The following is a 12,500-nucleotide window of genomic DNA, read 5'->3' as shown; positions in this document are numbered from 1 at the left end:
TGGAGAGGAAAATTTACCAGTCGATTTTGGCACTTCTGATTGTTCGTAAGGGTTTAGGTTAGGTTAAGGTAGGGTAAGGGAAGGTAGGGTAGAGTAGGGTAGTTGGTAGGGGTTAGGTAAGATGTAGGGTTAGGTTGGCTTAGGTAGACTGTTAAGGTCAGGTTTGGTTAGGTGAGGCAAGGTTATGCTAGGCTAGGTTTGTTAGAATTAGGGTAGGTTAGTCTGTTACAGGTAGGTTAGGTTAGGTTAGGCAGTAAGTAGGCTAGATCGGTTTTCCCTGCCCTATCTGTACTCATTCTTTCACCTTCTTATCAGTGGAAACAATAACTGAACTGTTTTTTCACCATTGTTCCAGCACACACAGCCATGTCAAAAAGTTTTCTACTCATTGACCACACTTTTTTTATTCACTCCGGCTAGCGTTCGAAAAAGGACCGAAAAAATATATAAGCTAAAAAAAAAAAAAAAAGTCCGGAAATAGGAAGAACAAATCTTTAAGTTATCGTAGTGAAGAGGTCAAACTTAGGCCACAGATTTTCAGTACTCAGTTCACAAATTTTCTGATGGCATATGACGAAAAAAGGCCGAAAAAAAAAACCCTCCCAATTTGAGCCTGGTGCGAACTAATGACGTAATTAATATGCTAATGACCCGGTAATTTGGACGTGACAGCCAATGATACACCAATACCCCTCATTAAGCGTCAAAATATAAAGAGTCGATGCCGAATGTAATAGTTCATCCTGATATTAGGAAGAAAATGAATGGAGATAGGTAATGGAAAAGGGTATGGGGGCTGTTTTCTCTCTCTCTCTCTCTCTCTCTCTCTCTCCTAAACCCATCCAAAATGACCAAAAATATACAATGTCTAGTAACTGGGGGATGGAAACGATTCACTGGTGACCTTAACGTGCATGAAAAATAAGGATCTTTTTACCTCCAATATTTTCGTCTATGATGCGTATGTTTTTCAGTCTGTTACAGCGCTCCATTTAATTTTGTACTTTTTTAAAACTCCAAAATGATATTGGTAAAGCTTAGACTTGTACACCATAGCACTCGTCTGGAACGGAGGGGATATAATATTTTTTTTCTTTTTTCTTTTGAAGTGGATACGCTGGAAACCTGGGTAGATGGAGGGAAGAGGAATATCGATTATGAAATGTTATGGCTTTCCGTGACGCCATTAATTACTCCAGACTTAAAAAAATAGAAAAATGTATTGATACGTACTGAAAATGACGAAAAATCAAGACATAACAAAACGTACCTTACCCCTAAAATGAGAGTAACTTGAAAGTGTAACTGATCCACCTCTTACCTGCACATGAATGCCCGCGAAAATATATGCGTGTCTAGGGCCTGTGTGAGGACTGGCCGCTTTGTATGTGTAGAACTGATCCTTGCCCCGCCACCAGTTGACCGTGTACAGGCGGTGGTTGTGCCCCAGGAGCCGGAAGCGACAGGTGAGCGTGACATCCTGGCCGGCTTGGGGCGACTCCGGAACAACCAGCTCCACGATCTGAACAGTCTTATGTCCCGTCGAACCTAAGAAAAAGAGAGAGAAGAAAATAATGTCGAAGTATTTTACCAGAGGATTTAGTTTCACATGAAGTTAGTATCACAAGAAATGGAAATTATTAAAACTCCAGCTCCAAGATTTTGATGTTTTTTTGTCCAGCAGGTTTGAGAAAAAAGGAGAAATAAAATAAAATACATGTGGAAGCCATTTTGTGTACGAGACTGGGTGTGCGGAAAGTAAGGAATACAGAGAAGCAAAAACACCCACGATTTCTCCCATCTGGTTTCCTACTGACTCTGAACATTATGTAAACGTTTGTTATGTAAACGTTTTCTCATTACGGGAGATTACAGGGGATTAAGGAGATTACAGGAGCTTAGTTATGCAAGAGATTAGTTATGGAGGTCTTTAAGTATCGTGAAAGTTCATCATAGGAGAGCCATAAGCCACTCACAGTTCTTTTTGTCTTGTGTCTGTCGATTTTGAGGGGAATAAAGAAATCAGAGAAAAAGAGAAACATCTGGATTTTTTTTTTCTTCATGGAAAGTTGGTGACACAAATAGCAATACAGAAAATGAAAACTATACATAATCTCCCTTGTATCCAGTCAGTCATGAAAAATAAAGAAATTAAAGATAACGAGAATTGTATGGCGATCTCTCTGTACTAGACGTTAGTTATAAAAGAGATTAGTTATAAAGATGTCTAGTTGCAAAGAAAATTAGATATATAAGATAAAAAAGAACTTGAAATTCCTACTAATGTTTATTCTGTGATCCTGAGAAATTAGAGGAAAACAGAGGTAGGCATTTACATGGAGTTAATTCGCTGTAGGTGGTTATGTAATTCTTTGTAGGTGGTTATGTATGATGGGGAGTAGTAATTAAGATGCTTAGCTATGCAGGTAGTTATGTAAGGAACAAATTCTCTCTCTCTCTCTCTCTCTCTCTCTCTCTCTCTCTCTCTCTCTCTGTTTACTAAGTGTCAGGGTGGCAGTTGAGTCAGCCTGAGTATTTTACCTGAGATTACCTGTGGTCCTTTAATTAGCCACTGTGTGTGTGTGTGTGTGTGTGTGTGTGTGTGTGTGTGTGTGTGTGTGTGTGTGTGTGTGTGTGTGTGTGTGTGTGTGTGCTAATCTGTGCGTGGTAGTGCGCCCTAATCTGTCTACATAAGGTAAATTATGTGTATGTATTTATGTATGAATGTATGTATGAATGGATCGATGGATTGATGGGTGCGTGTGCGTTACGATCAGAGGCCAAAAAATATTATTGCATGACTTTTATCCTATCCATAGCGCTTCTTCGTGACTAGCATCATATTCTAGTGCTAATCCCACATGTAAGGTGCCCAGGTGGTACTTTTAATCCAGGCAAGAGTAAAAATAACATAATTACGTATTTTCAAACCAACGTGACATTATCTCCACCTCCCTTTCACGTGTTTTTATGCAGTTACTATGGCTGCAAATGGCAGTACCAGGTCATCTTTTAACAATTTAGTGAAACCCCCCTCTTGACGTTCCAATATCACCCTCGATTTTTGTCATAGCTGCCAGTCCAGTCGGTACGTGAACAGTTTGAACTTAGTAAATCAGTCTGAACTTTATGAACTTTATAACTCATTTTGAAGTTAATGTTCGTTTTTATCTGAACTGATCTTGGGGTTTTCAGGTTTTTATTGGTTTTGTGTGTGTGTGTGTGTGTGTGTGTGTGTGTGTGTGTGTGTGTGTGTGTGTGTGTGTGTGTGTGTGTGTGTGCACGCGCGATTATCCCGTCTCCCTCACTCACGCGTGGCTTTCATGTGCGTGGCCAGATATATGTATGTGTGTACGTGTGTGTACGTTGGTGTCTGGCTCTTGAAGTGCGTGTTTTTCGGAGTGTTTTATGACTGTATAAACTTGAGCATGTAAGGTTATGTGTCTGTTTGCATGTGCGCCCGTGTGTGTGTGCGTGGGTGTGTACGTGTGTGTAGTCGAGACTGAATGTAAGAGGTTGGTTTTACCTGTGTGTGGGGGAGCTACTTTACTCGTGTGTGTGTGTGTGTGTGTGTGTGTGTGTGTGTGTGTGTGTGTGTGTGTGTGTGTGTGTGTGTGTGTGTGTGTGTAACTATTAACTGTATATATTTGTAAATGAATGTATTTTGGTAGATCTGTGTTTTTTCTGGTTTTGTGTTTTTCAGTTCTATGTTTTTGAACCCTACCCACCCCATTAATAGAGGGGGGAAATAAGCATCACTCTTCTCCCTTCCCTCACCCTTCCACCCTTTCTCACCCTGTCACACTTCCTCACACATATCCAACCACGTTTCCTCAAACGTCCACCCTTTTTGCCTTACCTTTCCATCTTGCCTCACCCTGCCTCACCCTGCCACTCATCCTCACACTTCTTGTCTTCCTCACCCTCCACCCTGCCTCACCCTGCCACCCAGCCTCACCCTGCCACCCAGCCTCACCCTGCCACCCTGCCTCACCCTGCCACCCTGCCTCACCCTGCCAATCCTGACTCACCCCTCCACCCTTCCTCACTTCTCCACCCTGCCTCACGCCTCCACCCTGCCTCACCCTGCCTCACCCCTCCACCTTGCGTCACTGAAGTTTATTTTGACCCCATTAATAAGACAGGTCCTTCCTCCAAGCTGAATGAAATAACCTCCTAACACACACACACACACACACACACACACACACACACACACACACACACACACACACACACACACACACACCGCTCGCTGGTGCAGTGGTAACGTTCTCGCTTGCCAACTGGTGGACGGGAGTTCGCGCCTCGCTCAGGTTGCGAAAAGTTTCACTGACGAAGTGGGTGGTTACTGTCCCCCTTGAGCAAGGGGACGGGTGTGTGCTTGTGTGAAGGTCACAGCCTTGCCCTTAGATCGGACTATATGAGCTCTCAGCTCCCTTCCGGGAGGGTAAAAGCTGACGATCACGACCATCAAGTGATCCTGACCGACCCGGTGAACCCGGTGAATTACACACACACACACACACACACACACACACACACCGTTGACCTCTTGACAACCTGAATATAATCTTTAGGAAGGTGGCCGGAGTAAAAGATAGGTCGTGGGATTGAGAGGCTAAGGACAGTATTTTTGAGTAATTCCTTTGAGTACCCTCGTGGGAAAGTATGAGTAAACCTGTATTACTTTTATGAGTAATGTGACTCACCGTGGCAGAGGAGGAGGAAGGTGGTGGCTAGGGGTAGTAGCCATCTCAGACTCATCTTCTTCATCCCACACCTGAAATGAAGAAACACGTCTTATTCTTCGTTGTTATCGTCATCATCATCATTGCCATCATCATCATCATCATCATCATCATCATCATCATCACCATTGTCATTGTCATTATTATTATTATTATTATTATTGTTGTTGTTGTTGTTACTAGTGGAGTATCAGAGGCACAAAACCAACTTGATTGAAGGAATTAAGCCACCTCTGCTCTGTTTATTTTACATGCAGTGCTGAGTCCCTTGCTTTCTTTCCCTCTACAGCATTTAGATGATGCAAGAACTCCACAGGAAAATCTTTAGTCATCAGGAGAAGTCAGCTCCAAGTAAACCGCACATAAAGAAGTGAAGAGACGAAGAGAAAGAAAACCCACCACAGAATCTGTATTTAAAGGTAAGTACTGATGTGGGCGACTAGTTTGGTGGTGATGATTGCAGTGGGGTAGTGTTATTTATTTATTATTTTGTGCTAGTAGTGTGAGTAGTGGTTGTTTTGGTGGAGGTAATGAGATAGAAATGACGGTGCTGGCCGGAAGGGTGTTTATTCGAGGTGATGACAGGGGTAGGAAATGCCAATATTTTTAAGTAACGGTGAGCACAGATTGAAGTAAAGCAGAACACTAACTGAATAGCAAGAAACCACATATATTTAATTTACGAAGACTTAGAGTTTGGCCTGTGTCTAGATTAGGAGGCATATTGAAAAAGAGTTGTCTCCTTCTTATTATTTAGCATTATTATTGATTATTAGAGTGTCGCATTATTAACAAAAAATGTGGTATATATAAATGATAGACGTAATTGAAGATAATAACTCCCCCTCCCCCCCCCACACACCTCAAACTCGCCTCAGAACTTACTCATCCCTCCATAATCCCCATCCTAAGCTGCAACATCAACGGGAATACCAAAGTTTTAGAAAAGGCAGAAAAAAAAGAAGTTACCCCCCAAAAATAAAAAAATGGAATCCGGATTTTGACACAACTTCGCAACTAATTTGATATGCTGGGTGTTTTTTTCTTGCGTGTTTGTGTGTGTGTTTTTTCCTTGTGTGTTTTTATAGGTAGGGATTAAGGTCTGTTTGTGGGGATGCGAGGGAGTATTATTGTGTAGCTGTGTTTGGAAGGGCGATTTTGGCTTGAAGAAGGTTTTGTGGGATAGAAAACGGGGAATTGGTGGAAGTGAGCCAAGTGTGTGTGAAGATGAGCCAGAGGAAAGTTTGCGGGATGGAAAATGAGTTACTGGCGAAAGTGTCTGGTGGGTGAAGGTGAGCCAAGCGTGTGAAAATGAGACATGGGTAGTAAGCAGGGGTGAAAATGTCAAGGGAATGAAAGTGAGCCAAATGTGTGAAACTGAGACAAATATGTGAAAGTGAGACGTGTTAAACTGAGCCAAGCGTGTGAAAGTGAGCCAAATGCGAACATGAGCCAAGTCTGGTGAAAGTGAGTCAGATGATGTTAGGTGAGTGAATCTGAGTTAAGTTAGTGAAAGTGAGCCAACTGTGGTGAAAGTGAATCGAAAATTAAGCCAGGTATTGTGATCGATGAACCAGATATGGTGAAAGATAGCCCGGTGTGGTGAATACGAACCAGGTGTGGTGAAAATGAACCAGGTGTGGTGAAAGTGAACCAGGTGTGGTGAAAGTGAACCAGGTGTGGTGAAAAATGAACCAGGTGTGGTGAAAATGAACCAGGTGTGGTGAAAGTTAGCCAGGTGTGGTGAAAGTGAAGCAGGTGTGGTGAAAATGAGCCAGGTGTGGTGAAAATGAACCAGGTGTGGTGAAAGTGAACCAGGTGTGGTGAAAATGGATCAGGTGTGGTGAAAGTGAGTCAGGTGTGGTGAAAGTGAGTCAGGTGTGGTAGTAGCAAAAATAATAATAAAAAAAAGGAGGGGGAGGGAATTTTTTTTTTTTTTAAGTTAACCCCTTCAATCCGATGACAACTCTTGCTCCCTTCAGACGATTTTATTCAGCCTGAGAGAGACTATTCGAGCTGGGGGGGTTAGACAAGAGCGTCCATAAACCCCTTCACGCCTAGAAGTGTGTCCTACGTTGAATAAAATCGTCTATAATCGTCTGGAGGTATGAGAAAAAATTCTAGAAATACGTCATCGGGGTGAAGGAGTTAAAGGCAGTAATTATATTTAGGGATGAAGGAATTTTAGGGCATTCATTTTGGGTTTTAGAAATTGAAGGATTGGTGTTTTTATTTTTTGTGTTTTTTTCGTTACTTTTTTCATGATTAAAAAAATACACACACACACACACACACACACACACACACACACACACACACACACACACACACACACACACACACACACACACACACACACACACGAAGGAGTAGAGAAGTTTGATGAAAAAATAAAGGGATATGAGAGTTTTACACAAAGATAGAGAGTGATAGAGAGGGAGGGAGGAGGGGAGGGAGAAAGGAGAGGGGGGGAGAGGAAAGAAGAGAAGGGAGGAAGGAAAAGAAGGAAAGGATGAAAGGAAGGAGGAGAGAGAGAGAGAGAGAGAGAGTAAAGCAGAGTAACAATAAAACAAGGTAACATAGGCTAGGTAAGGCCAGGCAGAATGAGGTAGGCAGAGTGAGGCAGAGTGGAAAAGAGTAACGGAAGAAAGTAAGTCAGTTTCTGTAAGGTGAGGCAGGGTGAGGTAGAGATAGAAAGGGTGAGGAAATTTGAGCAAAGTTAGGCGAGTCGAGGTAGGTCAGGTAAGGCAGAGTGAGGAAGGTGAGACACATTTAGACAGGGTGAGGCAGAGTGATGAGGCAAGGCTGAGGTGAATAATAAGGCATGGGAAAGGTAGATGAACAATTAAGATGAATGAGGTGATGGTGGATGTATGAAAAAATATATAAAAAATGAAAAAAAAAAAAAAAAAGGAAATAAAGTGGGAAGTAGGAAAAAACAGAAAAAGTGAAAGTGAACAGTATGGAGAAACAGGAGCCAGTGAAAGTGAGTGTGAAAATAAAGTAGCATGAGAGTGAAAATGAGGCAGGTAGCATGATAGTGAGTGAAAATGAGGCAGGTAGCATGATAGTGAGTGAAAATGAGGCAGGTAGCATGAGAGTGAAAATGAGGCAGGTAGCATGATAGTGAGTGAAAATGAGGCAGGGAGCATGATAGTGAGTGAAAATGAGGCAGGGAGCATGATAGTGAGTGAAAATGAGGCAGGGAGCATGATAGTGAGTGAAAATGAGGCAGGTAGCATGAGAGTGAAAAAAGAGGCAAGTAGCATGAGAGTGAGAGGAAACGAGGCAGGTAGCATGATAGTGAGTGAAATTGAGGCAGGTAGCATGAGTGAAAATGAGGCAGGTAACATGATAGTGAGGGAAAATGAGGCAGGTAGCATGAAAGTGAGTGTATGCAAGCGAGCGCCAGCCTATAAGAGAATTACCAGCCTTGTTTCATTTAGGTTAATACAATCTGCATGAAAATGATCCAGCCACCAGCTTTGGACGTGGGGGGGGGGAATAGTGGGGGTAGGGGAAGAGGGGAATGGGTGGGGGTAGGAGGGGGCTGGGGAGGATGGGTGAGGTGGAGGGTTGGAGTAGTAGAGAGGTGGAATGGGGTAGAGGTGGTGGAGGGGTGTTTGGGTAGGGATGTTGCTGTTGTGGAGAGGGTGAGGGAGGTGGGGTTAGTGGGGGGGGTAAGATGACAAGAGTGGTGGAGGATGAGGGCTTTGGTTGGGGTAGTGAGAGGGTGAGGGAGGTGGGAGTAATGTAAGGATAAGATGGAAGGGGTGGTGGGAGTGGGAGGAAGTGGGAGGGGGTGTGGGGGTGAAGCCGGTGACATAGTGGGGTGAGGTAGTGGAGGGGTTGGGGTTGGGGGCAGGATGGGGTGTAGTTGTTGTCTTGGTAGTTGGAAAGTAGTGGGAGTGTAGGCTTGGGAGATGGTTGGGTGGGGAGAGTAGTGGGGTGGGAGGAGGGCAGTGGGATGTAGTGTGGGGATAGTGGAGGTGGGAGGAAAAAGGGGTGAAGGATGAGAGGGGAGGATAGTGAGAAGGGGAAGGGGAAGAGGTGGAGGGGGAGTAGACTAGGGTAATGGGATGAGGAGGGTAGTGGGGTGAGGAGTTTTTTTTTTTTATGTGAGGAAGAAGGAACCAAAGGCCACGAGCCCGCAAAACTGTTCCTTCCAAGAGAAAAACAAAATACAAGAGAGAGCCAAATTCAAGATCCGATCATTTCGAGATGCCTGGACACACTGCGTTTGAAAGACTGGAGATCATAGGAAGCAGGAAATACAGACAGAGGGAGACAGTTCCAGAGTTGACCTGTTGCATAAATGAAGAACTGGGAGTAACGGTTAACTCTTGCATTAGAGAGTTGGACAGAAAATGGATGAGAGTTTGCTGCTAGACGGGTGCTACGCACCCGTCGTAGAGGTGGAGGGATGCATGCAGAAAGTTCAGAGGAGCAGTGACCATTGAAGTAGCGATAGAAAAGAGATAAAGATGCAACAGTGCGACGAAGAGACAGAGGTTGAAGGGAGTCAGTAAGAGGAGGAGAGTTAATGAGACGAAAAGCCTTTGACACCACCCTATTGAGAAGAGCTGTATGTGGGAAGCCTCCCCACACATGAGAGTTGTATTCCACACAGGGGTGGATGAAACCCCTGTATAGAGCCAACAATTGTGCAGGGGTAAAGAAGGGTGTTAAGGGGTAGTGGGATAAGGGTGTTAATTATCACTATCAGTTGGTGTAGTTAATGTTATGCACTGCGTCACCAATAGTACACACTTCACAAGTTGCCTGGCACACACCCTTACCCTGTGTGTGTGTGTGTGTGTGTGCGTGTGCGTGTGCGTGTGCGTGTGCGTGTGTGCGCGCGCGCGCCGGAAAGAATTAACACGGAGAAATTTATATATATTTTATCATCATCATCATCATCATCACCATCATCATTATCTTATTTCATCCTCACCATCATAATCTCTGCTCACTCCTTTTTATCATCACCACCACCATCATCACCTTAGTTCGCTTTTTATATTGTCATCACCATCATTTGAGCTCTTAATTTTATCACCATTTTAACATCATCATCCTGCTTCCTATATTCACACGGGATAAAGGGATCAAAAACAAGACGCAGATTTTCCAGAGAACGTAGAGAAAATAGGTGCCTTCAGATTTCCTCTTAAATCATCCGTCTTAAAGAGTTTCAAGATGCTGGTACCAACGCAACTTCTTAAGCAGCCAGGTCGTCTCATGTCAGTACCAGGTCAAGAAGAAGTGATTTGCAGCTCCTTCTTCTTGTCCAATTCAGTCGTCTTTTACTACACACAAGAAATATTATGTTGTATGTAAAAATGCTCTGTAGAAATATGGTGTATGGTACTGCTTTTATCTGCCAGAACTAAGGTACTTTCTCAATAGGATTGCCAAGACGTGGTTATAAAGAGATAGGCTTTAGTAATGAGGAAGGAATGAGTCTCCTTCTTTAGTAGTCAAATCAGCCCTTCAATCTGACGACACCTGGCCATCAACGGAGCTCAAACGGGGTCAGAGGTTATTGTCAGATTGTATTTTTAGTATGTTTTGGTATGGTAGAGTCGAACATCTCAGAGCAACCGCCCCTGCCTCTCTCTCTCTCTCTCTCTCTCTCTCTCTCTCACCACAATAGTAGCGTCTTAAAAAATGGTCACAAAAAATAATATTTCCAACCGAACTCACTGTGTGCATGTGTGTGTGTGTGTGTGTGTGAGAGAGAGAGAGAGAGAGAGAGAGAGAGAGAGAGAGAGAGAGAGAGAGAGAGAGAGAGAGAGAGAGAGAACGTTTAGTGCTTGTGTATCTATGTATTTACGTATAAAAATATCTGTGTTTTGGCTATTTGTCTTAAAGAAATTTTTTACCACGTTTGTGTATGTGTGTGTATGTATATTTGTAGCCTGTATATGCATATGTGGGCCTATGGATTCATGTGTATGTGTAGATATACGTGTGTGTATTAGTGCAAGTGTTCATGAATGGTGTATGTGTGTTCATGTGTGCGTTTATGTGTATTTTTAGGGAACTGCTGACCCTAACTGTATTTGTGTATGTATGTGGTGTGTGTGTGTGTGTGTGTGTGTGTGTGTGTGTGTGTGTGTTGGGTGGAGGGAGGGAGGGCAGATGTATAACGAGGGAAGGAAAGATGGAGAGTGTGTACGGAAGGAAGGAGGAAAGTAAAAGAGAGTGGATGGAGTGAGAGGAAGGATGGGTTTGGATGGAGATGGGGGGAGGGAAGAAGGTGGGGGCGTGGCTTTGGAGGGAGGGGAAGTTGTGCCCCGCCCCCACAGCCCCGCCAGCCAATCAGAGGACAGGTAGCCAGCCTCAGCCCCGCCCACACTCACACCTCACCTACCTACCGCCATGTTGCACCCCACCTCCACCTCACACCTCATCTCACTTCACCTTATTTACCTCACCTTGCCTCATATTTGCACCTCACACCTGCACCTTACACCTCACACCTGCATCTGCACTTCACACCTGCACCTCACACCTCACACCTGCACCTCACACCTGCACCTCATACCAGCACCCTACACCTGCACCTCACACCTGCACCTCACAGCTGCACCTCACACCTCACGCCTGCACCTCACACCTGCTTCTCACAACTCACACGTATCCAGCTTTTTAGTGTGTGTATGTGTGTGTGTGTGTTTTGTATGTTTATGTTGTACAAATGAGAGAGAGAGAGAGAGAGAGAGAGAGAGAGAGAGAGAGAGAGAGAGAGAAGATAGGAAACAGTGGGAAAGATGAGGAAAAGAAAGAGTGAAAAGTAAAGGAAGAAAAATATAAAAAGTGAGAGAAATGAAACAAGTGAGAAGCCAGGAAAAAAAAAAAGATTGAGCAAGAAGTACAGAAAATTAGAAAGAATAAAAACTAAAATGTGAAAGAGCAAAAAAAAAAGAGAGAGAAATTAAGAGAAAAGTGAGAAAAAAGAGAGAAACGTGAGAGAAAAAGAGAAAAAACATGATCGAAATAGAGAAAAAGTGAGAAAAAGAGAAAAACATGATCGAAATAGAGAAAAAGTGAGGAAAAAACATGATCGAAATAGAGAAAAAGTGAGAAAAAGAGAAAAATGTGAGCGAAAACGAAAAACTTAGCCGAAAAAGAGAGAAATGATTAAAAAAGAGAGAAATGTGAGCAAAAAAAAAAAAGGAGAAAAAAGTGAGAAAAAAGGGAAATGTGAGCAAAAATGAGAAAAAAGTGAGAAAAAAAAAGAGAAGCGTGAGCAAAAACTGAAAAAAGTTATTGTTGTCTCCATTAACCGTGTCTCTAATGTGACGTCCAGGATGACTCTCTCTCTCTCTCTCTCTCTCTCTCTCTCTCTCTCTCTCTCTCTCTCTCTCTCTCGCTCTCTCAACTCCATTTGTTGGCCGGGATCAGTAGGTGAGTTTGATGATTGTGGTGGTGTGGTGTGGTGGTAGTGTGGTAATGGTGAGCGGGGTGGGGAGGTGGTGTAGTGGTGTGGTGTGGTATGCTAGGTCGCTTTGGGGTGTATGGTGTGGTGGTGTGGTGATGGTGAGGGGGTGGGAAGATGATGTGGAGGTGGTGACGGGGTGGTTGTGGTGGTGTGGTGTGGTGGGATGTGTGGTGTGGTGTATGTGTGGTATGGTGTAGAGTATTATTGAGTAGTATACTGTGGTGTGGTGTGGTGTGGTGTAGTGAAGATAAGGTTAGGTTAGATATTGTGTAGTTTAGACGTGAAGTATTATTTATCAGATT

At 43.6% G+C, this 12,500-nt stretch overlaps 1 protein-coding gene across 1 annotated transcript in view; it reads right to left on the bottom strand.

Moving 5' to 3' along the window:
- The window catches only part of LOC145415771 (uncharacterized), a 39,223-nt gene that overhangs the window by 5,419 nt on the left and 21,304 nt on the right, over positions 1-12,500 (bottom strand). Inside the window, exons 2-3 of the mRNA XM_080285013.1 lie at positions 4,713-4,783; positions 1,322-1,548 (exon numbers count right to left, since the gene is read on the bottom strand). Of these exons, the coding sequence (XP_080141139.1) occupies positions 1,322-1,548; positions 4,713-4,776 (291 nt within the window). The 5' untranslated portion in view covers positions 4,777-4,783. The remainder of the gene's footprint in view (positions 1-1,321; positions 1,549-4,712; positions 4,784-12,500) is intronic.

This window comes from Coenobita brevimanus, chromosome 103, assembly GCF_032717465.1.
Source record: "Coenobita brevimanus isolate Jiangsu-jjx chromosome 103, ASM3271746v2, whole genome shotgun sequence".
NCBI classification, from domain to species: domain Eukaryota; kingdom Metazoa; phylum Arthropoda; class Malacostraca; order Decapoda; family Coenobitidae; genus Coenobita; species Coenobita brevimanus.
The sequence above is the reverse complement of the archived record's forward strand: the minus strand, read 5'-3'. Positions and strand labels throughout refer to the sequence as shown.